This window comes from Pieris napi, chromosome 14 (genome assembly GCF_905475465.1).
Source record: "Pieris napi chromosome 14, ilPieNapi1.2, whole genome shotgun sequence".
Lineage (NCBI taxonomy): Eukaryota > Metazoa > Arthropoda > Insecta > Lepidoptera > Pieridae > Pieris > Pieris napi.
The window spans coordinates 12,451,125-12,476,390 of NC_062247.1; the positions used below are offsets into that span (position 1 = coordinate 12,451,125).

Below are 25,266 nucleotides of genomic sequence, written 5' to 3' on the forward strand. Positions count from 1 at the left end.
TAGTTCCAAAAATCACCGCGGGACTTCTTTCATGAAAAGCACTATAGTTCGTAATTCGTATTCATAATTGATAATTCATTATTAGTCATCGGCGTCATTCCGAGTTCCGACGTTTGTAAAATTTATATCAATTCAATTAATGGTAATTCGAATGGAATCTACTTTACTTTTTTAGTTGGTGGTCGGTGCCGGGATATATTAACTTTTAAGACATAAATAAGTCCAACGTTCTTTGAAAACGGAGGTAATATAAATATATAATATATAAAACCTATAGATTTATTTATCTTTACACGGCACTACACCTATGTGTATTGCTTAGTTAATGATTATAAAAATCTAAATTTGTGTGATAATCAACAAAGCCTTACTAAAATAAGAACTCATACTGCATATTATAAATAATAATAATATTTTTTTTGCATGCAGCTTTTACAACATCCAAATCCAATTCTCCACCAAATATCCATTCTAGTTACCAGATTCTGAGCATGGATATGGTAAGATATTTTTGTATTTCAATATTATTTTAGAAAATAATAACTAAACTGAGAATTTAATAAGCCTCAATATTGATTTTTTTTAGTTTGGGGACGAAGATAAAAGAAAAGTTCCAGAAATGTTACAAAAAATATTAAGATATGATGTACAAATTACCAAGAAATTTGTCGAAAATGCTCAAAAAGTAACTGCCCTTAGATCACTTGGAAATCATTCAAAATTATTAGAGGTAAAGTGCTTAAGTTTACAGAATTAAATAAAATCATACCTAACCATAGTTAGGTTACAGAACATATTCTGTAACCTTGGCTGCTATCACTTATATACACTTATAACAGTATTTGTGTATTAGTTTTTTTTGAGTAATGATTAAATGATATCCTGTTTTTTATAGGTATCATGTCATGGAGTAGTCTGGCTTGCAGGTTGGCTCACATTCATATGGTTATTCAATAATAGTGAATTGTATCAACTACAGGTTAACATGCTTATAGGTAAAAATATTTTTTTTTTTTAAATTTGGGTTCAACAGATAATATCAGATTTCTGAATTGTGAAAATATAATAAAAGTGTAGTATCTGCCCTTAATGTCATCGATTTATATTTCAGCTCTCCTACTTGATATTGTGGTGATAGCAATAATAAAAGCATTTGTGAGGAGAAGAAGACCAATACCAATGAATAAACTGATACCAGGAAATCCAGACAAGTACTCATTTCCTTCTGGTCATGCAAGTCGCTCTGTTTTAGTTGCATTTATACTGATATGTGTAGACCCAGTCTCATTTATCTTTTATCCACCTTTGATGGCCTGGGTTACTTCCGTAGCAGTATCTAGAGTCCTTATCGAAAGACATTACTTTTTGGACATATTTGCAGGCATTGGCTTAGGAATTATAGAGGGACTGTTTATAAGTCTTGTGTGGCTCTCCCAAGGTACATCAACTAGTATTCTTAAATCTTTATCAGATGAAAAAAGAGATGGCGGAGAATTCCATGTTTAAGAACAACTTTATGTTCTAAACTGTAACTTGTTTGTGATTAATTTCTGTATTTTTTGTGTTAGTGTGTTGAATAAAATAATATATCGTAAGAGCTGGATGTTTTATTTTAATTGACTGTGCAAAAGACAGTGATCTAAATGAACTAGATGTACTATTAAACACAGATCAAAGACAGTCGAACGGCTGTCTCTTTTCCTTTTAGTTAAAACTTAAACAGATGAGCTAGGTACACAATGTCGCGTGAATTTATACGGTTTTAAAATTGTGATCATTATCTTATTAGATTGCACCGTTTACATTTAATGAAATATATTAATCAATCAAAAAATATATGTCGAATTTTGAAACTGGTTCAGTTTTTTTTTGATGTCAGTTGAAAGTCATGTACCTACCCTACACCACTTATTTAAAAAGAGAAACTTCAATTTGTGTATAATGTAATAATTAGTTGTTAAAGTATAAATATCTATAAGTACAAGCTAACCTTGGAACATTCATTATTATATTTTGAGATTAATCTTTATTTATTCTCAAATAAGTAACAGAAAAAATAGTGTGTTTTTTCCTCCAAAATAAACGCAGGATCCTCGACCAGTCCCATCAGTAACTGACGTCGACCACACATTTTTGAAGTTAGAACTGCAAAATAAATACAAGCCCTAGCATAATTAAGTCTCTATTTGGGATAGGAGAGACGACCGTCGACCTTCGTTGTAGTTCAGATTCTCGGCCAAGACTGCCCCATTGCGTGGAGTGTTCAGTGTGGACAATAGGTACATGCCACTTGTTTGTTGCCTGTTGGTAGGCTAATAGGGAAGGATTAGGAGTAATAAAAAAATTCCAATAGAGAAAAATATTGCGTCGGTAAACGTAACGTTTGTCCACACTCCAGAGTCGACGTCACCGAGAACGAGATTATTTCGGGCCGAGTTTAAGATGACGTGACGGCGATCGTGAGTCCAGCCCTGCGATTCTGTAACTCACTTTTCGAACTCACACAATGCCACATCATAAAATGACTGCTTCACGACTGATTTCAGAGCGACCGCCGATGCGAAAACCGCTGTGTGAGTTCAAAAAGTGAGTTACAGGCAGTGTGACCAGATTTTAATTGACGAATCTACTGCTTGTGGAGGTTAAAAACTACTGAATTCTACCGAAAGGAACGAGAAAATCTATTATATGTTTTTTCTTGATAAAACGATAGAATAGTAAAAATAAGAATTTAATTTAAAAGAAATCAAGTTTTTTTTTTAAATTAAATTCTTAATAAAAATATAATTAAACAAAAATGTATAAAATGATACTTAAAGTAAAGATTTTTCGTCTTTATGTTGGGTAACATGAGAATGTTACCCAAAATAAAGCAATTTTGAGTCCATTAACTTGAACATACTTCTGTCAGATCTATTGACTGAAGCGGAGTAGTTTTTATGTAATTTATCTTCATAAAACAGCTCAAAATGGAACTCATCATGTTTTGTATGTCTGTTTCAATTTTATGAATAAGGGCCTGATCACTTTAAAAATAACGCAAAATTCTGTAGATTTACATAACCAACTTTAAATAAGGGATCTTCCTCCTATTCATTGCGATATCCTTGTGTATATTTATGTTTCAGTTTAAACTCGATTATATAAATTCTCAATAAAGGAATCATCACCCACATCACACTCTATGCTCACGGCACGAATAGTAACGAAAAGACTAAACATTAAATAGTTATAATCTAATCGATGAAAGAGGAATACCTCGCTTTTATTCGATATGCCAAAAAAAGTACTAGAATAACTGAAAAGCGTGAATTCTACTAAAATATACCAAATAATTTTTACATACTAAATTCTGTTGACAGTACCTCAAAATCTACCAAAAAAGTAGAAATCTACTAAATCTGGACACACTGGTTACAGGATCGCAGGGCAGTTCTAGAGCTTTGTCGTGCGTGGTAGTCGCGCTTTCCTTTTTAGTAGAAATAAAACAAACTAGGAGGATGGCTAGTTTCAACCGGCGACAATTGCTTCTTCTGCTTTTGTACGTTCAAAGGCGTAGTCGATGCAAAGAATTTTGGATTCATCCGCTAATACGTGAACGATACATCACAGGGGCGTTTTATGTACTTCACGAAAAGTTGCGTTGCCATCACACTCCAAAACACAAACTACGTTGGTACTATTTGGTGGTATGCATGCCCTATGCAGTATGCATACCACCAAACGTGTTTTGTATAGCCGGCACATCGGCCCGTCATTAAACCGTGCCGAGTTCTACGGTCACGCCGAACCAGTGCTTCCAGATCCCAAAAGTAAAATTACAGTGTTGTCAGCCAAAAAATATAGTAGTTTCTTAAAACAATACAGCAGATTCCAAATTCGATTACAGTAAAATTACAGTAAAAGTTTGTTTAAATATTAAAAGAAAAATAAGATGCTGTATTAATTTATTTGTAAATACATATCATTGTTAGTTATTCTAAAATAATTTCCTCATGATTTTGATAAATATTTGCATTCATCTTCAAAATCATTTCATTAGTGGGATTAAATTTGACGCAGTTTTCAGAATTTCGACGAATGGCTTGCTGAGCTACCATATTTCCTTGAATAGTATTTGTGATCAGACAGTTCCTCTGCTTGGTTTTTATATTATTAATTTCACTAAACTTGCGTTCGACCTCAGCGTTTGAGTGAGGCAAAGATAATACTAGACGGTTAGTTTTTGCTAAGCGTTAGTTCTGATTCATTGGGAATTCCCCGCACGTAAACTATAATATGTAGGTAACAATCCTACTCTACATTGTCTATAGATAAAGGTCAGTGGTTCTGGGTTCTAGATTAGGTTGCAAATTTATATTTCGTATTTTCTAATACGTAAAACGTATTAAATTTGATTATTTTGATAATTTATATGAACGGAAATTAAATACAGTATTTTCATACACTGTATTTTATCATTACAGTATACAGTAGAAAAGTCTAAAATACAGTAAATCTACTGTAATTTCTAAATCGCTAAATCGACACCGTCATCTCGTTCTCGGTGACATCCCGGTGACGGCGGAGGTGGACAAACGGCTATAGACTAGTTATAAGAATTATTAAGAATTTTTTAATTAATTCATTACTCTATGGCCTATGCTAGTAGTTTCAGTTTGGCGCGTATATTTCGCGCGTGGTGTTTGGCACTAGGTAGTACAGAGTACTGCCGGTAGTGGGTATCCTGTAATGAAATTGTTTACTTCAAAGTAAATAAAAATACTTGTTAAATCTTTTAGTATTCACTATGTTTTAACTGCTAAATCATAGGAATTAAAAATTTTAGGAGGGCACAAAATTGAAGATTATGTATGTTTTAAAGTTTAGTGTTTATGGAGCTTTTGACAAAAGACTATTATGTTTTATCTATTTTTCCTTACTAGTTACTATGTACATTCATACATTTGGTGCGTTCCACTAAGCGTTCACAACGCTCACGCTCACGACCGCTGATTTCCCCATTCCACTTGATTGTGAATGTTACTGTCGTTAACTCAAGTGGAATAGATTATGGAGCGTTTCGGGCGTTCATATAAATATTACAAATGTCAAGTTTGAAAATAGTAGCATTTTAAGGAGGTTAGGTAATCATAAACAATAAGTTTTGATATTTGTGACTTAAATGTGAAGAATAATTGAATATTTTATAAATAATTTAAACTCTCTGAAGTCTCTTCAATAAATTCTTGATCTACTTGAACAGATGCGGAAGCTTCAGCTTTTCTTAATAGCTCAGTTGCAAAAAATACATCTACAAATAAAATAAATTTACCAAATATATATATATTATTAATGAAAATAAATATCGTTTACATTGAGTTAGGTTATGCTATCCATTATTCAGGAAAAATGTATAAATAGTTGTTGAATATAAACTAAAATCAATTGTATTAAACTTATATTGCATAATTATATTTATTTATTTACACTTCGTTGCAAAAAACAAAGAAGCAGCTTCAGCTTCAGAAACGATAGCTTCTACAACAATTTCTCTTTCTGAATCAAATAATGTGATTTTTCTTGTCGCCATCTTTAAACTTTGAATATAATAATATTATTATTTGTCATATTTCAAAAATTGCGCCAAATTATTCTCAACGTTCACAACGACCCACCTCTTTAGATGGGTCGTTGTGAGCGTTGCGTGAGCATTAGTCATGACGTCATGAGTGACGTTTTCGCCGTGACCACAACGACCGCGGTCGGTATGTGGAATGGCTAAAGGAGCATTTTGATCGTCGTGAGCGCTTAGTGGAACGCACCAATTGTATACTCTGGTCTTATATACAAATTGCAAACCGGTGAACGTTGGGAACTGTTTTTAATTTTGTTTATATTTTTCAATTGCAGCACGTTTAGAGTCTTGTAAGTGCATAATTTGAACTTCGATAACTAATCAATAATCATTCGAAAATGAACGAATTACCGTATCAAGCAGAATATGCAAAGTCCGGTCGAGCGGCTTGTAAAGGTTGCAAAGAGAAAATTGATCAAGGATCATTACGTATTGCTGTAATGGTGCAGGTTTGTATTCGAGGGGTATTTCAAGTTAAACACAGTATCTAATGCATTCAAATTAAATATAAAATTATGCGTACCTACGATGCAATCCTCATGGTCAACTATATCTTCAACTTAGAATTTTCAAAATTAATTTTATTTTGTTTTATACAAACTTTATTATATTGCAGTCAGCATTTCATGATGGAAAACAACCAAATTGGCACCATGAAAAATGTTTGTTTAAGAAGAAATGTCCAACCATTCAAGAAATAGGCAATTTTAATAAACTAAAGAATGAAGATCAAAAAAGAATTAAAGAACTACTGGGTAATATAATACAGAGGTTTTTATTTTTTATAATGCTCATTAGTAACACAGTAAAATAAAAAGTAAATCCATAAGCTATGGAGGAAATAAGGTATCTATTGTTAGTGCCTTTACCCTATATTTATGCATACTTAGTGTGAATTTCGCCACATTAATATTATAATATTACTTACTATTACCGGCTACAAAGTTAATGTATATACTAATAAAAATGTGTGTAATATCATACTTCTTACAGCTGATTCATGTGGTGCTGTTATGCCAGTAGAAAAGGGTAAAAAAGGAAAGGGTACAAAAAGAAAAGAAGAAAAATTACAACCTGGTATTTCTAATTTCTCAGTGGAATATGCTAAGTCAAGTAGAGCTACTTGCAAACAGTGTGACATTAAAATTTGCAAGGTAAATTTTATTATTAAACTAAACTGTATAATGTTGATGGTCTTAAAAAATTAAGTACATATATATATATATATGTATCTAGGACATACAACATATGTGCATAATATTTGTTTTAATTTTAAAAGATTTTACAGACAAAATTCTTTGTTTATTTTAACACAATACAATTTAACATTTTGTAAATAGGATGAAGTAAGAATTTCTAAAATGGAATTTGATCCCCGATATGGTGATGCACCGGCTTGGCATCATGTAAAGTGCTTTGCTGAAAGACAGGCTGAGTTTTTATTCCTGGCTGGAGGAGAGGACATACCAGGGTTTAAGCAACTCCGGAAGGAAGATCAAGCCATGGTTAAGAAAGAAATTAAGTATGTACTAATCATCATTTTTTAACATTAAATGTTATTTTACCATTGACCACATTCTGACATATCTTAAATAACTTATTTCTATAGACCTATAAGTACCGATGGAGGTCCAATAAAGAAATTAAAATCAGAACCTAAAGATGAAGAAGAAATAAAGAAGGAAAAAAAAATAGAAAAAGACTTATGTAAGCAAAATGACTCGTTTCACAAGTACCGAGGCCGCCTCAGTGAACTTGGAAGAAGTGATTTGCACGAACTGCTCGAAGCTAATTCACAGGAGATACTAAAAGGTCCAGATGAGGTGAATTCAACATAATATTACATTTTAAGCTAAAGATGGCTCTTATACTCACTCAGATATAAGAAATACTTGATGACTCGAGAATAATATTACGCTTGTTCCCAGTGTTTGGACCACTTGGCGGACATGATGGCATTTGGGGCTCTGGAACCTTGTCCTGAATGCAAACAGGGCCAGCTTATTTTGGACACTTTCAATTATAGATGCACAGGTAATATAGATTTTATCCATGAAGTTAACTTCGAGCCATTCCTTTATCCTGACATTTTTTACACGCTTTATATTAGCTTCACCTGTATGTATGTATGTATGTATGTAACCGACTCCTTCTGACTCGATTTTGACCCACTTTTAACGGACAGATTTAATTCAAACTTTGCGCACCTGCCAAAGATCGATGACAATGCAATTATCCGAAGAAAAAAAAATGAAAAAAATTTAACTAAAATAAAATAATAGTTAAAAAAAAATAAAAACACGCTTTTAAAGCACATCAAACTAAAAAGTGAAAAATAATTCCTAATTTAGGCTGAAAATGGTAATGAACAAAAAATACTGGTATTATTGTGAAAAAGCGTAGGGCGCTCTAGTCTATCGAGCAACTTTTTTTAAACTATTATTTATTATTTCTTAATGACTGGAACTCGGATATCTCGTTACAAGATCGACATCAAATAATTTCAACGAGTTCAAGTTACAATATAGTAGGACAGCTTAATTTTTAGCTTTTATTCTCCGGTACCGTGGACATAAATAACCATTTTGGATACGTCCAATTGATTCGAAGGTAATATAAGCGAATGGACCAAGTGTAGCTACACAACGAGGACACCGAAACGGAAACCGATGAAAGTGCCCTCGAGTTACAAAAAGGGATCAGTGTTTAAGTCCTACAAACCAAAAGTGGGTGAGCGATTGTTTGAGCTTGCTCCTCCTCCGGCCATCGTCGTCAAGAAGGAGGAACCGCAAGGGTAACTGTTCTGTCATTTGTACACTGTCGCTATTGTTAAGGCTGTCTCATATTCAAAGATTATTATTAGTACACCAATTTTTTTTTTCGAAATGTTTATAATTTCATCAGCATCCCCTCGATGGGTCTTTTGCGAACTAGCGAAGTGTGGTATCTTTTCCCGGCGGGGGTCTTCCTTGGGAGATACGACACCAATATAATAATACTATAAAAAAGAAAAAGAAAAATACCCTCAGCACAAAATTATACTAAAACATCACTGTTTATCTATTTTTAGTGAGAAGAAATTCCCCATTCCACCGCTGAAGAATCTCCAGTTTTTCATGTATGGAAAATTCAAGGGGGACAAGGAGGAAATTAAAAAGCGCATTTTAAAAATGGGAGGTCTGGTCACGAGCAGAGTCACCGATACGCTGGCCGCGGTCGTGTCCACGGAGAAAGAGGTGGAGAAAATGGCCGCCAAGATGGAGGCCATCCAAGCCGAAGACATCGAAGTGAGACTCGTGTACTTTGGACTACTCGTTGAGTTATTAATCAAATCGTACAATTTTCAATGGAGATAATTTGCAGGTCGTGAACGAAGAGTTTTTCGATTTGATCGATTCAAAAAGTGGATCCGTTTCCCAAACGCTGGACCTCATCAAACAAAACAATATTGCGCCTTGGGGATCGGATGTAAGTAGCCCTAACTCAACAGTAATCGTATGATCTTAGAACAATGTCGGATTTGAAAAAATCCAAAATCCACTTTTTGTCATATTTGGATACTACATTGACTAAATATTACGGCTACATTAAAAAAATCCATGTGTTTTAAATTTCAAATTAATCAGTCGATAACGTGACGGATTTGATAGAAACATGAGATTTTTCTAGAAAACTGTGTAATTTTTAATGTTATTATTTTTATTTTATTTCAAAACAAACCTTTTTGTATGCCAATTTTCATAATAACAGAATATGAATTAAAAAAGTTATGATAAAAAACTAACATGATTATATTATTTTGTACGTAATTTATCAATAGTGTTTACGACAGTAACGAAAGTATATATTTGCGAATTATTCTTATATGACTCATACGACAGCCCACGAAGCGCGTTCCCCGAGACGTGATCGACGGCAAGTCCATTCAAAAGTCCGGCAGCAACTACGTGAAGTCGTCCGGTGTCACTAAACTGAAAATCAAAGGTATTTCGATTTTCTTATATTCTTTTCCGATTTTCGTAAATATCAATTTCGTAAATCACCGTTCGATCGGTTCGCGCAGGTGGGACGGCCGTCGACCCCGACTCGGGTCTGGCCGACGAAGCTCACGTGTACGTGGACCCCGAAGGGGCCAAATATACGGTGATACTCGCGAAGACGGACGTCGTCGCCGGCAAGAACTCGTATTATAAGATGCAGGTCTTGGAGGCTGATAACAAGAAGAAGTGAGTACTCTCACGCTATATTCTATATTATGCTATGCGACATCAAATCCTTAACACAAAACGTAATGCGGAAGCAACTGTTTGGTTTAGTTGAGTGGTATTTTTTTAATTTTAGAAGATTAGTTCAGGTGGTCGCAGTTTTAAACGAACAATTGTTTAAATATTTTTTTTATTTAGTACTAGTTTTGTCAATTCCTGAGGCGTAATAAGGAAATCTGTACTTTAGCTAAAGAGTAAACAGCTCTAAATCACTGGAACTTCGTATTATTTTGTTTCCATTTGCCAATTACCTCGAAGGATTATTATTATTTAGAAAGAAAAAAACAGTTTTCCAAGTGCGTCTTTTGTTTAGTCCTACTATGATTATTCTTTCTTTGTAAACATGTTTCATATATTAGCTAGTAAATGAATTTTTTTTCTATGAATTAAAGTTTCACGACACAGTTTTTTTTCGTTTTTGTTTTAAATTAACATCACTCACAGCGTGCCCAATACTCATAAACATAAATCACGTTGATAAGAGCAGAAAATAATACTAAATTGTGCCCAATCGTTGCGTAGATTCTGGTTCTTCCGTTCGTGGGGTAGAATCGGCACACCGATCGGCGGCAACAAGGTCGAGAATTGCAAATCTCTTCAAGACGCCGTCCGTAAGTTCGAAGACATGTACATGGAGAGAACTGAAAATCCTTGGGAGATGCGCGACGATTTCATGAAGGTAAGCCGTTGACGGCCGACGTCATTTCTCCTCCGACATCGTAAAGCTGCATGCTCACGAGGGAAGAGTAGAAAATATCGTCTTAATATCGTATTGAATGTGTACGCAGATGCCGGGCGCGTACTACCCGATCGAGGTGGACTACGGCGACGGGGACAATGCGAATAAAGAAAAGAGAGAGCTGAAAGTGGACACGAAGTGCGGTCTCGCTCTGCCCGTCCAGAACCTCGTGCAGATGATATTCGACATCGACACCATGAAGAGAACGCTGCTAGAGTTCGAGGTGACCGTCTCGTATGAAAGGGCCTTTTCGTGGTGTGTTTACGGCGGCGTCGGTATCTAAAACTGCCCTCGACCTCTTTCAGCTCGACACGGAGAAGATGCCTCTGGGAAAGCTTTCGAAGAAACAGATCAAGTCCGGGTACAACGTGTTGTCGCAACTCCTCACGATCATTCAAAAGGGTAACGCAAGTAACAGCAAAATTGTAGATTCGACCAACAGGTAATCTACGGAATTTCAAAATATCATTATTATAAATTTACATTTACTGCCCGTTCTCAAAAAGAGCGTCACGCTTTTACTCTCCAAGGGTTTTATGTTACAAAATGTTTGTAAGCACCTGTAACCATGTATCATGTTGAAGCTGTTAATTATTGAATTAAATAAAAAGTATATACATATTACGATATGATTATATCAATTTCCTCAGAGACGAATCGAAAAAAATTGGTTTGTTACAGATTTTACACGCTGGTGCCGCACAGTTTCGGCCTCGACAATCCTCCGCTGCTGGACAGCGAGGAGGCCGTCTTGAACAAGATTCAGATGCTGGACAGCTTGATGGAAATCGAAATCGCCTACAGTCTTCTCAACTCGGGTAATTCACCAGCTTTGCATAATTGAGTTAGATTTCTTAACATATCCGTCATTAATAGGGAAACGGTACTCGGTTATACTGGGCATTTATCATCAATACAGTATTAATGTACGAATTAAACTACACCGAAATCTTCGATGTCTTCTACCATTTCTATTTTTGTAATTCTGTTATTTATTCAAATATCCACAAACTTTAACAGTGAGATCCTTCTTCCCCAGATGAGGAGGAAGGCGTGAGTGCCATCGAATCTAACTACAAGAAGTTGAAGACGGAGTTAGAGCTCCTGGACAAGATTAATGAAGAGTATCAGATGATAGCTGAATACTTGAAGAACACACACGCGGCCACCCACACTAATTATACCCTCGAATTGCAGGAGGTGATAACGGAAGACATTTATTTTGTAATCATCTCAGAGCTCCATCCTTTAGCAAGTTGTTTTGCTTTTGACAGGTATTTAAAGTAAACCGCGAAGGTGAAGCCAAGCGATACAAGCCGTTCCGTAAGCTCCACAACAGACGTCTGCTATGGCACGGCTCCAGAACTACTAACTTTGCCGGCATTTTGTCACAAGGTAACCGATTTCTTTCATAATGTGCCGGCACCTTTCGCATAACGATTTTCTGTAAAAACTGTGTGATGCAGGTCTCCGCATAGCGCCGCCCGAAGCCCCCGTGACGGGTTACATGTTCGGCAAAGGCATATACTTCGCCGACATGGTGTCCAAGTCGGCCAACTACTGCTGCACCAACACCGACAACCCCGTCGGCCTCATGCTGCTCAGCGAAGTGGCTTTGGGAGACATGTGAGACCATCGCTCGTTGACCAGACTTTGTTAATTTTTATTATTTTACTATATTTAATACATTGTTACAATTTTCACAGGAAAAAGTGCAAACAAGCCGAGTATATAACGAAGTTACCGGCCGGCACCCACTCCGTGTGGGGTATGGGCCAGACCGAGCCCGATCCGTCCCAGAACAAAGTACTCGACGACGGCGTCGTTGTGCCACTGGGAAAGTCTGTTCAGAAAAAAGAAAAAACATCATTACTCTATAACGAGTATCCTTTTAAAACATTAGTTTAAATTAATTAAATTTTTGTAGAACTGTTCCGTTTGAGCAGTATTGGCTTAGTGGCTAAAGGGTGGGACTCTCATCCTTGTTGAGGTCGTAGTTTTGATTCCGGCTGAACCCAATGAACTTTCTGTCTATGTGTGCATTTAACATTCGCTCGAACGTTGAATGGTAGGGGAGCCCAAGAGGGGATTTCGGGATTTACTAAAGCGTGGCAGATTAATATATAGGGGGATACCTTGTACCCGGTTAAGTACCTCCACAAAATATGAGGCCCATATATAAGGCCGCCCGTGAAGGAGACAGGATCAGATTAGTAAAAAAAAATTGACCATTAGAAATTCCCGAGCGCGTCAGATTAAGGTAGGGTGAGTTAATTACATCCTAAAAAGTGTATATTCCACTAATCAGACAATTTGAGAGTGACGGAAAAAAAGGGGAGGGCAACAAAGTTGTAAAAAAAAAACGTCATCTCGACATTCTCGAGCGTAGCTAATTTTTTTTTTATTTTGAAGGAAATAATTCAAGAATAATGAAAAATATATAATCTGACGATTTCCGCAAGCCGAAATAACAAAAATTCGTCGATAAAGTTAAATGCATGCAGCTGCGTGATGCCTACATTTCCTTAAACCGATCGGAATCTACTAAACGGCGTTCTAAATATTTCCCTCAAAATTACATTTCCTGTGAATTTGAACCGATTCTGACCGATAGATTTTGAGAAATTTTGAAAAATCTTAAAAAAATAAGTTTTTTTTTTAAAGTGGTTTCTTTATCGATCAACTTCAAAAACTAATCCGCCTTTGAGCTTGAAAAACCACGTCGATCGCCACCAAGCTGGTCAAAAGCGGTTGAATCGTTCGAGAGATATCGTGAACGAAAGTAACCCGAAAAAGTGTTTTTCGGGATTACTCCGAAATTTGTGGTTCGATCAATTAAAATTACTTATGAGGATGATAAAACTGCGTCAAATGCCGCCAACCGCGTGAAAATTGCTTGATCCATTCAAAGGTTATTGCGGTTTGAAAATTCCAAAAATAGTGTTCTATAAAACTTCTATCAGACTTTCGAGCTGGGAGAGCTCAAATGCATAGAAATGTTATTTCTTTGAACTCAGCGAGCTCAAAATATCAATTTTAAGCGCCCAGGAATGGAATTAGCGGGAACTTGCAGGGATGGCCCTTTAGGTGAACCGTTTTTCTAAATTTTTTTTTGTCAGATCAGGTGAATCCCTCTAGATAATCGTCAGATTATGAGACAGTATGTTTAGAACATAAAGATGAACCACATATCTTAATCTGACGCGCTTGAGTATTTTAAAATTGCGATTTTTTTTGCAAATTATGAAAATGGCCGCGGGTTTGCGTCCCATCGAAATCGTCAGATTAGTGAATGAGAGCTTTCTTTTGGTGCACTTAACACTCTCTTAGAAAAACTGACGCGCTCGATATTTTTTTTTTTTTCATTTTCAACCCTTAAATACAACCACCCGCATCATGCTAACGATCAGATTAACATACGTACATTATTAAAAATACGTAGGGCATTGATGCTATCAATATCTGACGCGCTCGAGGATATCCATGCAACAGTTTTTTTTTACATATTTAACAATCTATAGCCGCTTCCCCCACCGATGAAAAGGTCTCTAAGCAGGTATCTAAGCTTTGCATCCCAATAGGTCTCTACGACGCTCGAGTAAATCCCCATTTAGCATCGTGGGCTCCCCTACCAGAAGGAACATCGCAAGGAAACCGGGCTCGCCTTGATCATGAAATAGATACAATAAATCTGAGGCGTCTAAGAAGTTTGTAGCGCCACTGATTTAATTTGTTTTTATTGTATGTTATATATATAGTGCGTTGAACCTCAGTAAGTTACCTTGACTCCATGCTAGATTCATCGTATACGACGTCGCCCAGGTCAACGCGAAGTACTTGCTGCAAGTGAAGTTCAACTACAAATATTGATTATATTTTCCTATTAAATGCTGTTGTTCCCTAATTATTAAAAGGAAGATTAAAGGTGATACCGAAACGCATGTGATACCTAGTTAGTGTTTCAACTGAATTTATAAACCTTTATTCATAGAAGTAGAATCGGTCTTACTCAGTAAAACAATGTCCTTTTTCATCGTAATAGAAAAGATAATAATAATAAATCATTTGCAAGAGTATGGTAAAAAAATGTTTTGGTGGTATAATTTAAAGTTCTCATATTTTGCCACACATAATGGCGTCCAATTTTTTCTCAAACGGTACAATTTTACATAGCATATATTATCACGTTATCAAATGAATATTGTTTCATTCAAATAATCATTTATAGAATAATATTTTTCAAATAAATCCATGTTATATGACTGAATAAATTTTTATGAATAAGGTTTGTAGGAGAATAGTTTCTTTAATGTTTTAATATGTTTGTTGCGCTAAAAACTAAAAATGTTAGCCGTAGCCTCCAAGATGTTTCCGATTAATTTTACTGTTTATATGTGCCATTAGCATTTATGATTCTACTTTAGTTCTAAGTTGGTTAATGTTTATGTGGCAGCGATTATTGTTTTTGTTAATGACTTCAGGGTACAGACAGATTGTTTTGTTCACACAAAATGTCATTCATAATTTTCTTTAAATATGTAAGATGTGCTGAATTTACTAATTATGCTATTAAATTTTTGAATAATCAGTTTTTGTAATATCTTAATGTTTTTAAAATAAAACAATTGTTTTCAACCAAAACATGTTTCTATTAAAGTGCATTCTTGTTTTAAGGACATTCATTTTAATTTATACAATTCTGAATGATTTCATATTGCTTAGTTTGCAACCTTAATATGCAAGGACATGAAGATCCTGAGATTGCTTTTTGGATGTAGGGGACACAAACAAGACTTAACAAGGACCATGACTCCCGTATGTCAAATATCATGACTTACTATACATATTTGCATTTAAAAACACTCGAAATTCCCCCCATTTCGACTATTGTATTGTTGTTCGCTGGAATAGCCCACTTTAGACAACAAATGTCGATTTATGGCCTAAAGGTCTAGATACCAGGCTTATAATTCCAAAAAAAAGACGATTTAACCCCTTACCGCATGGATACCCATAAATGGGTACATAAGTTTGATCGTTCGAAAATCTAAAATTACGTTGTTTTAACCTTTACCACATACGAACACCGTAAGTGTCATATTAAGTGATTAATTTAATTATTGAAGTTTAATAAAATTATTACCCATGTACACTCCTTGTTTTATTTCTCTACATGAAATAGTTAAAATTCTGTACTTGCATACCATTTTAAATTCTCGCGCAATACTATAGTACCAGATGGCATTATCTGGAACGTTGGTGTAAGCATTTTTTTTACCATGAAGTTGTTGTTCTTCTTCGCTAGAAGTATTAGTGTTCTGTGGACATCTCACATCAAATTAAATTCGATTGGCCTAAAGGTCTAGATACCAGGCCATAAACTCCAAAAAAAAAAAAATATATATATTCGAAAGCGCGGGAACGAGCAACATATGTTTCATGTTTGATAATTGATATTTATTATGAGTGTGTCATAAGTCCTTAGTCCTTACTCCTTGCCCCTCGCCTGTTGTGGTCATCCGTCTATTTTATTTTATTTATGTGAGATAGTAACAATTTTGCGCAGCGAATTTTGAAATACTTATCAATGTTTAATTATCAAGTTGAATATGCTAAATCGTCAAATTCAGAATGTAAAGTATGCAAAGAAAATATTACTAAAGGTGAATTACGTATTGGAATTTTAATAAAGGTAAGTAAAAATTAGGCATGGACATTGGACGTGGATATAGGCCGTAACCAACAATATTTTGTTATAATAACGTCACTAGTGTGAAATATATACTTTCCCTAGCTACTAAGTACTAACTTCCTAGTAGCCCAGTCATATTAGGTAAAAGAAGGGGTCAACGGTCAACCTCGGAATGAAGCTGTAAACCTTTGTCGATAAAGAAAGCGCATAACATGACGTCAATTAATTGATCGTTTTGGAGCCACAACAAGAAGACGACAAATAAGAAGATAACTAAGTTCCATTTACAATTTTATTATAATTAAAATCAACAAAAAATATTTTAATTATTTGAACTCACATTTCAATAAATGTATACTATGCTATATTTAATGATAAATAAATGTACTTAATATGTATAAAATATATTCCCTTAACTTAACTTAAATATTCCTTTAACTTAACTTAAATATTCCTTTAACTTAAAGTATAACTAAAATATACATTCCAGAATTATTAATATATAGTATATTAGTTAAATTTAAACAATTAATTTATTAATATATTAAACATAAATAATTAGCACATAAAATACAATGTACTGATAACCGCTTGACCTTACATTAGGCCATATATAACTGTACGCGGCGCACTCTTTGCGGTCTACCGCAAAAACGGTTTATCATATGAAAAAAAAAGTTCGTACAAAAGTTGTAGAGAAATCTCATTTAAGCAATAGAAAACGAGAAATTCATGAAAAACCGATTTTTATGACCTTCAATATCTTAAAACGTCGACATGATAGCACGTCTTGTGACTTTTGTGACAACATTTAGAACAACAAAACAACCAACAGCAGTTTACAGCTTATTATCTTTCATTACGAGGTGAAACCCCTAATATGACTGGGCTATAGTGTGAGATTCAGGAATGAGATTAGAGTCCTAATCTCATTCCTGAATCCCTTAAGGGACCGACAACTACCATAAACAACACGAAGTTGACACATGATAATATAGGTAAGTTTTTGTTATACTCGGTTTTAGAGGTAATTTCAATTATGAATTATCACTCTATTCAAGTAGTATAAAATAGCTGCTGTGTAGCAAAATAGAATCTGAAACCCCAATGTTTTGGGTGAAACCCCTAAGTTGCCACCACTGGTTATGCATACTGTACACAACCAATGTGTACTTAGTTTATTTGAATGTTAACATTTTACAACTACATATACAAATGTTTATGATGGGTAAGGCATGCTGCTAAATAATTTCACCTCACATTTTGTTCCGTAATTTAAAGGTATAGTTTTTTTAGCCACAAGATTATTATATACCATTATGGCGCCATGAAATATGTTTCTTTAAGAATGGAAAGCGTTTAGGAACAATCCAACAATTTAAAGATTATAACACACTTAAACCTGATGACAAACTAAGAATAAAGGAAAAACTAGGTAATGTTATTACATCAATTACAACCCATTTCTTTTCATTAGCTTAGTATCAGTATCCCCAAAGTAATGTATAAATAATGGTATTTACAGTTGATCCATCAGAAGATTTCCCTGCTTCTGTTTTTGACATTTTGGGCCTGGTACTTAATGAAAGAGATAAAGCCATTATTTCTGAATATGGTGTAGAAGAGAGCAACAATTCTAGTGCCAGGTGCAGACTCTGCAATATTCAAATTGTAAAGGCATGTATCTACAAAACTGTCAATCTATATATTTCTTGTATTACATTATCACAAAGTGATGATAATGATATTGCTCTTTTTTTCAGAAAGAGTTGCGGATTTCTAAAATTCAATATGAGGAAAAACGTGGTGAAATTAAGCATTACTATCATGTGAAATGTTTTGCAAATGTCAGGAATGAATTTAATTTTCCAGGAAGTGGTGAATATATGCCAGGCTTTGAGATTTTAACAAATAAAAATCAGGAAATTGTTAAAAGTTATATTAGGTATGTATATATTTAAGAAGATTTCAGTATAGAGTTGGTATTGGATTTTCATATACAATATTGGGTGGTGGATCGGTAACTGTTCTGATTTTGTTGGTCCTAATGAAAAAAAGGAAAAAATAAATATTGCTTTAATTACACTTTAAAGCAATCTTTACACATATTTATTATAGTATTGTGATACAACAGTCTTGATGGTGAGTGCGTGTGATTAAGTTTAAGATTTAAATCACTTTTCCACAACTTTCATATCTAGACTATAATATTGTTTAGTATTAAATGTTTAATTTGTACTGCTTTTGACGCTCATGGGAAGGGGTAACCTTTCATATATTATCATGACTTAAGTAAAATAAACATATGCCATAGCCTAATCAGCAGTTATTACTGTTGTTGGCCCTTCGCTCGAGATGACCTTGGTAAAACCATAAATTTGTTATAGGCAAGATAACATAGTCCCACCTCATACAGAGTTCGGACCTTCCTCATCGAAGTGTACCAAGCTTGGCGAGCAAATTAAATATGAAGATGAACAAAACAAAGAAAATATAAACAAGATTAAAACTGAAACATCGTGTGAATTAGAAAGTGAGGCTGTGAGGCTACAAAGCGAACTGTTTCACAAATACAAATCTAGTTTGAGAAGTTTATCGAAACAAGACTTAAAGATCATATGTAAACGGAATAACCTTTACATGTTTAAAGGAACAGAAGAGGTAAATAAAATTTTTTGGAATAATTATATTTGAATACAATTATTACAAAATAAAAGTCTTTCATAAAAGAAATGCTCTCAATAGATCATCAATGGATTGGTAATATTTGGTAACATTATTTATCTTAAAATAATATTTCAGCCTCTAGATCTGTTAGCGGACTGCATGGTCTTCGGAGCTCTACAACCGTGCCCCAAATGTAACGGACAACTTAAGTTAACTACGTTCCGCTATGAATGTTCAGGTTTGTATATTATTAATATAAAGTGTAAATTAAACACCAAATTAATCACTTCATTCTTTTTAAGCATTTCATGAAAAGCTATATTGCCACTGGCCAATTCACTTTATAGTTATTAAAATTGTATGATTTTCACTACATTTTTTCATCTATTTCTGTATAGTCCATTATTGTATATTAAAAATTATTATTATATAATAATGAATGATTTTCAGGTTTCATTAGTGAATATTTTCTGTGCACATATACGACCAAATCACCGCAGAGGGTTCTTCTGACTGTACCCGACGAGTTGAAGCATTACTCTGCTCTCAAAGATTACGAACCCAGTATCGGCGTAAGGATCTTTGACGATGAACCTTCGGACTACTTCCAACCTTCCCTTCCGAAACGGTAATAGTCTTTTTTTATAGAACAGGGGACAAACGGCAGGAGGTTCACTTGGTGTTAAGTTAAGGGCTCGCGAGTGCGTTGCCGGCCTTTAAAGAATTGCTTTAAAAACACTCAGCTGTGGAACGACTGACGTCGAGATACGGATGAAAGTACCGAGGGCATTAAGTCTCGTTATTTATGTGAAAAATAAATATAAAAATAATGTTTTATAGAATAAAAATGGAGGCGACGGCGGCTCCGCTCAAGAACGTTCTGTTTTATATTCACATCTCCAATAAAGAAGACAAAGAGACTGTAAAATGTCGCGTGTTGAAGTCGGGCGGGTGCATCGCCCCCAAGCTGGTGGAGACCGTGGCGGCCGTCATCGCCGCTAAAGAGGATTATCAAAAAAATACTCCCCTCACCGAGAGGATGAAGTTGGGCGGCTTTCACGTGAGTCACGGCTCGAACAGTTTAATGGAGATGAGAACAATTGAAAGTTGTCAAGTGTTTTTAATTACAGATAGTCGAAGTGTCCTTTCTCGATGAAGTAGAATCTCTGAAGAATTCTCTCTCCGTCCCCGAGTCCATCGAGCTTATAGAGGAGCATAACATTTCCGAGTTCTCTTCAGATGTGAGATTATGTTTATTATTCATGCATCAAATCTCGTTACAATATCATTAAAAAGCACGCGTTTTACGTAACAAGATAAAATTATTTTTAATTTTTTTATCTTTCGCCTTATTCTACGTTTGTAGAAAAAGCGACACTAACAATAGAAAAAAGCTATTTAATACATTGAAAATTTTATTGTAACGCATTATCTAAACAAAGTTTATTTAAATATCACAAAAATTATTTGTAAAAATAAGAAGAAATTGATATTTTTTAATTATAAAATGCTGACTGTGCTAACTTCAGGGTGTCGGTTTTTGGTAACGGTGTGCGCGCGCATCAAATTTACTCTCATCATTTTTCCCTAACGTGCCAAAAGAAGTATAACTTCAAAAAGACAACTAGAATTAAATTTTAAACTAAGGACATCTTAATGTTTTAAAGATAAAACTAAATTGGTACTTCTACTAAATAAACTCAAAGTCTTCTCGCTTCTTAAAATATTTCCTCGCACCCTTTGGTGAGCTGGAAAATGTCTAATTCGTGTTCGTCCGAGTCAAATATCTTAAAACTATTTTCTTTTCAGATCTACTCGCGTGTGCCCAGACAGGTCTTAGAAGGAGAGCCGGTTCGAGTCTCCGGAGGTGTTTACATTCTTAAGTCGGATCAACCTCATATATCCACCCTGAAAGTCAAGGGTGAGCTCTGGCTTACAATTGATTGGAAACGACATTATGTTTAACTTTCGTTCTCACTGACGATGAAATGGTTTAATCCTTCAGATGGCATCCCGTTGGTGATGGGAACCGGCCTGGAGCGTTGGGCCCACGTGTACCGCGAGAAGGGCGAGCCGTACTCGGCCACGCTGAACCGCGTCTACATGGACGCCAGGCACGGAACCAACCGGAGCTACACCATGCAGCTCTTGGTCGCCGACGTTCAGAAACGGTATTTATCCCTTTCATTGTCCAATGAAATTTGAAATGTGACGAAAAGCTCGTTCGAGTCTCGATTGACCTTTCAGATACTGCGTGGTGAGAAGCTGCGGACCGACAGGCTCCGAACCGAAGCACTATAAGAAAGAGTTTGAGGATTTAGGAGAGGCGAAAGCTTTCTTCCGGGATGTGTTTTATAAAAAAACTGGGAACATCTGGACCCGAAGACACAATTTTCAAAAGGTACGAGAACGAGAAGCCCATAGATTTTTCTATTTACATTTTTCACTATTCCGAACTCTTTCAGAAATATGGCAAGTTTGATCTGATCGAAATGGCCGATTTGTCCGAAAGAGAGCCCGAGCCGCTGTGCCTCGATTCGCAGAGCGAGCTGCCGCGCGCCGTGCAAGAGCTGATGATACTGCTGTTCGACATCAACATCATGAACAAGACCATCGCCGACATGGACGTGAGTCTTTATTCAATCACCGAGATCAACATGAACCCGAAAATCCCTTAAAAATTTTGATTTTGACACTAATGTTATCCTACAGGTTGGTCTGGCAGGTGAAAAATTGTCAATATTTAAAGAGCTTCTAGTTTATAATGAGCTATGGTAAAACTATCGTTTTCATAATTTATGATTGTCCGTAACTTAGTATTAGTAATTTGTGATTGTCCGTAACTAAGTATTCGTAATTTGTGATTGTCCGTAACTTAGTATTAGTAATTTGTGATTGTCCGTAAGTATTCGTAGCGTTCGGTCTAACAAAATTCACAATTTGTTTTATGAAATATAATGAGTCATATTAAGATAAAACCGCTTTCAGATCGACACCGACAAAATGCCGTTGGGTGTTCCGTCGCAGGAGCAGATCTCGTCCGGCTTCCGCATATTGGGCGCTCTGTACGATATCGTTAGCGAAGGGCGGGAAGAATATATGAGGATTGAAGAATTGTCCACGAGGTGAGCCAGCATTTCAGTTCTGTGATTCCCCTATTTCTCTGTGCAATGTGCCTCAGGATGCTGGCCGATTTCATTGTAGCACATTTTTTTTATAGATTTTATACCAAAATACCGCACAAGGGCAACTTCAAGGAGTTGGTATTACTCGATAACGTGGATTTGATTAGATCGAAGATGCACATGCTCGACGATCTTTCTAAGACCCACGTTTCCTATAAAATATTGCACGAAGGTATACGTTTTTCTATTTCGACCGTTCTCCTTTTTTTATTAAAACTAACTACTAGTAATCATCTCCCGCTCTAAAATGTTTTTAGATATGGATGTAAAGATTGGCCTCATGCAACAGTATTACTTGAAGCTGAAGACCGAAATTTTGCCTCTCGATACCGATTCCCCGGAATACGGCACGGTCATGAAGTACTCGCTGAACACTCAGTCGAAGGCCCATTCGTTTCAAATAAAGGTCGAACAGGTGAGATCTCTCCGGTCTGCGAATCGGCTCGAGCGGTTCGCGAATCTAAACTTCGGCGGTTTCCAGATATTCAGCGTCGACCGACAGGGCGAAGCCGAGCGCTTCGAGCCTTACGCCGCGTTTCCCAACCGGAAGCTCCTGTGGCACGGCTCCCGGCTCTCCAACGTGGCGGCCATTTTGCTAGAAGGTTTGCGACATTAATATAGAACGTATATCGAAAATTCTCGATGAGGTGATGCGGATTTTTATTTCAGGACTTCGCATAGCCCCCGAAGGCGTCGAGAGGACGGGTGACATGTTCGGAAAGGGCATCTACTTCGCCGACGTCGTCACAAAGTCCGCGCAATACGCGTACACGACGCCCGACCACCCCGCCGCTGTGCTGCTGTTGTGCCGGGTGGCCCTCGGGAACATGTACGGTTATACGTCTCCTACCCTAGTCTACCCTCATCGGAATACAGACAGAATATACAAAGATTACACTTACCGTCTTGACATTTAATAAAATTGAGATGCACTCTGTAGGAATAAAGCTCTTCAATATTTCCGTTGGTGACGTTCTTTTTATTAGTAAACATTGTCTAGGAAACGTTGTACCAGGAGGGAGCCGGTCACCGAGCTACCGCAAGGTACGAACTCAGTCTGGGGCGTGGGCCGCTTTCGGCCGGATCCCGCCGCAGCGGAGATTTTACCCGACGGCACGGAAGTCCCGCTGGGTGCCTTAGTACCTAACACGAGAGACGATCCCGACGAACCTGTCCTGATTCACAACGAGTATCCTTTTGCCTTAAACCTTCACATGGCCAAGAACACCAGCGATTTTTAAATCGATTATGGTCGGTCAGTATATTACCGATATGGCTCGCTCGCCAATCGCTGAAGGTTTTTATCCTAACCCTGCTTTTTCAAGTACGTAGTAATTCATATGAATCTGATTGGTCACGACTCTATTCAAGCTCTACGTTACGTATGTAATGAATCTTTATTGACGTGACAACGTCTTATAATTCGATGAAGCCGGCTGCACGCACGAGAAACATGACTCATGCGGCGATACCTCGCACTGAGGCGTTCTATTTAAGACTTGAAGTGCAAGCGAGAGCGCGGAATGAGCGACTAAGAGGCACAATCGGCCTCCGCGTTCGGCAGCGTTTCTTATGACGTTGTCACGTTCAATTATCGTCAGTAAACCGACTTTACAGACAACCGATTTTTTATTATTAGTAGTAGATTCCTAAACATTTCTCCCAGATATATCGTTTACGACGAAGCGCAAGTAAATATAAAGTACTTGGTGCAATTACAAATAGTATGAACTGTGATATTTTGGTGCTATATTTTCTTTTAATGTAATTTTATGTTTCTAAATTGACTGATAGTAATTACGTAAATCGGATTTTAAACCAACTGCTGTTTTATTTTATTGATACAACCTTCACTTTCTAACTCCGAAAGATCTAAAGTAGCTGTCTATTCGTCTATTCTTCACGAGTGGACTTACAATAAATGCGAATTCGGGTTTACTTGGCACTGCAATTTCCTGGTATTAAAAAGTTGTGTAGAGTCATTTCATGAAAGAAGTCCCCCAGACGCAGCGCTGGGTAACGAGACCTTTAAGCCAAGTCCTTTTGTCTTCAGTCACCGTGACCACGCACGCTGTAAAGCACGCGAAACGTCGGTTAAATTTAAAATTATGTTAAGTAATTGTAAATTTATAATATTACATAACTTTAATCCGGTTAAAAAGTTTATTCTTTAAATAAAACCCGATACGCAAATAGAGACAGAAAAACTGATACTCTGTTTCGCTCGCACTTAAGTATTTCACGTTAATGCCTTCTCTTTTTAGTTATTATTGTTATTTTTGAAGCTCATCTAGGTACTCTACGCACGAAAAGGACTCTATACAAGCCTATAGACACAGACCACAGTGCAGAAAAGACACCATAGATTAACAACTGCTTATAAAAATTGAGTGTTGCCTTATTTAACAAGATCATTATAAATTCACGAGAACGTTTAAATAACATAAAATTAAAATTATTTAATAACATAAAAAAACTTTTCGTTAAAACGTCCAAAATATAACATGTTTTTAAACCGGAAGCCATTAAAGACGGCTATAGAGTATAGACTATAGTTGTACTGAATTGTTGCAAACAGCAGCTTTTGATTGATTTCGATGCTCATTGCACACATAAAAAGTACTCGTGGAACAAGTCTTTGTATCAAATGTTTTTTTTTTAAGTACTTGTATTTCTAAGACTACGGGTGTCTTTTACCGAGTACAACTCACTACGACCTCACTCACTGGGCCTAGGCTACCGACAATGCCGACTGTCGACACGAACTGTCATTTTGATACAAATTTAGTTTTCGAATTTCTAGACTACTGTTAAGGCATCTTATCTAAGCCCCTCGGTCGTTCATGAATCATGACCGACACAGGACTAGGGATGTGAAAAAATAATCGATTATTTTTTCACATTAGATTTTTTTAAAAGTGAAAATCGATTTTTGTACGCGATTTTAATATTAAAAGTAATCTATTAATAATCTATTTTTCATCTGCCACCTCGCGACATTATGTCTGGTCTTTTATTACCCGGACCTCGAACTGTTAGGGATATTCGATATACATCGATGTTTACAATCCTATGCTTTGAAGATGTATTGATATACTCGA

General features: G+C 36.0%; 3 protein-coding genes across 11 annotated transcripts; all 3 read left to right on the top strand.

Moving 5' to 3' along the window:
• Window positions 1–78: 78 nt before the first annotated feature.
• On the top strand, window positions 79–1,597 carry LOC125056108 (polyisoprenoid diphosphate/phosphate phosphohydrolase PLPP6). Of its 2 annotated transcripts, XM_047659047.1 has the most exons (5): window positions 79–244; window positions 430–500; window positions 587–730; window positions 896–995; window positions 1,112–1,597. In XM_047659047.1, exons 2-5 carry the CDS (start codon window positions 492–494, stop codon window positions 1,504–1,506), a joined length of 648 nt encoding a protein of 215 aa, XP_047515003.1. In that variant the 5' UTR covers window positions 79–244; window positions 430–491; the 3' UTR covers window positions 1,507–1,597. The 2 variants fall into 2 exon arrangements, with proteins under 2 accessions (XP_047515003.1, XP_047515004.1); XM_047659048.1 differs by lacking the exon at window positions 430–500 and having other exon boundaries at window positions 80–244.
• Window positions 1,598–5,819: 4,222 nt separating this feature from the next.
• LOC125055674 (poly [ADP-ribose] polymerase-like) lies at window positions 5,820–15,294 on the top strand. The gene is made up of 20 exons (XM_047658133.1): window positions 5,820–6,066; window positions 6,234–6,372; window positions 6,611–6,771; window positions 6,958–7,139; window positions 7,227–7,440; window positions 7,546–7,651; window positions 8,228–8,411; window positions 8,688–8,904; window positions 8,981–9,085; window positions 9,499–9,601; window positions 9,681–9,843; window positions 10,405–10,561; window positions 10,671–10,844; window positions 10,927–11,063; window positions 11,303–11,439; window positions 11,661–11,821; window positions 11,896–12,016; window positions 12,088–12,247; window positions 12,328–12,504; window positions 14,419–15,294. Exons 1-20 carry the CDS (start codon window positions 5,956–5,958, stop codon window positions 14,489–14,491), a joined length of 2,982 nt encoding a protein of 993 aa, XP_047514089.1. The 5' UTR covers window positions 5,820–5,955; the 3' UTR covers window positions 14,492–15,294.
• Window positions 15,295–16,080: 786 nt separating this feature from the next.
• On the top strand, window positions 16,081–23,987 carry LOC125055672 (poly [ADP-ribose] polymerase 1-like). 8 transcript variants are annotated; one of them, XM_047658127.1, is made up of 20 exons: window positions 16,083–16,313; window positions 17,610–17,748; window positions 17,839–17,990; window positions 18,077–18,258; window positions 18,701–18,974; window positions 19,116–19,218; window positions 19,431–19,608; window positions 19,821–20,040; window positions 20,111–20,221; window positions 20,790–20,901; window positions 20,986–21,151; window positions 21,228–21,381; window positions 21,446–21,607; window positions 21,969–22,105; window positions 22,201–22,337; window positions 22,423–22,580; window positions 22,647–22,767; window positions 22,835–22,994; window positions 23,166–23,354; window positions 23,832–23,987. In XM_047658127.1, the coding sequence occupies exons 1-20, from the start codon at window positions 16,209–16,211 to the stop codon at window positions 23,893–23,895; spliced, it is 3,024 nt and encodes a 1,007-aa protein (XP_047514083.1). In that variant the 5' UTR covers window positions 16,083–16,208; the 3' UTR covers window positions 23,896–23,987. The 8 variants fall into 8 exon arrangements, 6 of the variants coding, with proteins under 6 accessions (XP_047514085.1, XP_047514087.1, XP_047514083.1 ...); XM_047658126.1 differs by having other exon boundaries at window positions 22,423–22,767; XM_047658130.1 differs by lacking the exon at window positions 22,835–22,994.
• The last annotated feature ends 1,279 nt before the right edge of the window (window positions 23,988–25,266 follow it).

What these genes read in the sequence shown, in the direction of transcription:
- LOC125055674 (XM_047658133.1), top strand. Translation starts at nt 5,956, where the DNA reads ATGAACGAATTACCGTATCAAGCAGAATATGCAAAGTCCGGTCGAGCG. An exon ending in TTTCAATTATAGATGCACAG is followed by an intron (nt 7,652 to 8,227) that starts GTAATATAGATT and finishes ATTGATTCGAAG; the next exon opens with GTAATATAAGCGAATGGACC. An exon ending in CACTAAACTGAAAATCAAAG is followed by an intron (nt 9,602 to 9,680) that starts GTATTTCGATTT and finishes CGGTTCGCGCAG; the next exon opens with GTGGGACGGCCGTCGACCCC.
- LOC125055672 (XM_047658126.1), top strand. Translation starts at nt 16,209, where the DNA reads ATGTTTAATTATCAAGTTGAATATGCTAAATCGTCAAATTCAGAATGT. An exon ending in AGACCATCGCCGACATGGAC is followed by an intron (nt 21,608 to 21,968) that starts GTGAGTCTTTAT and finishes AACCGCTTTCAG; the next exon opens with ATCGACACCGACAAAATGCC. An exon ending in ATTGAAGAATTGTCCACGAG is followed by an intron (nt 22,106 to 22,200) that starts GTGAGCCAGCAT and finishes TTTTTTTTATAG; the next exon opens with ATTTTATACCAAAATACCGC.
- LOC125056108 (XM_047659047.1), top strand. An exon ending in ATCATTCAAAATTATTAGAG is followed by an intron (nt 731 to 895) that starts GTAAAGTGCTTA and finishes TGTTTTTTATAG; the next exon opens with GTATCATGTCATGGAGTAGT. An exon ending in ACAGGTTAACATGCTTATAG is followed by an intron (nt 996 to 1,111) that starts GTAAAAATATTT and finishes TTTATATTTCAG; the next exon opens with CTCTCCTACTTGATATTGTG.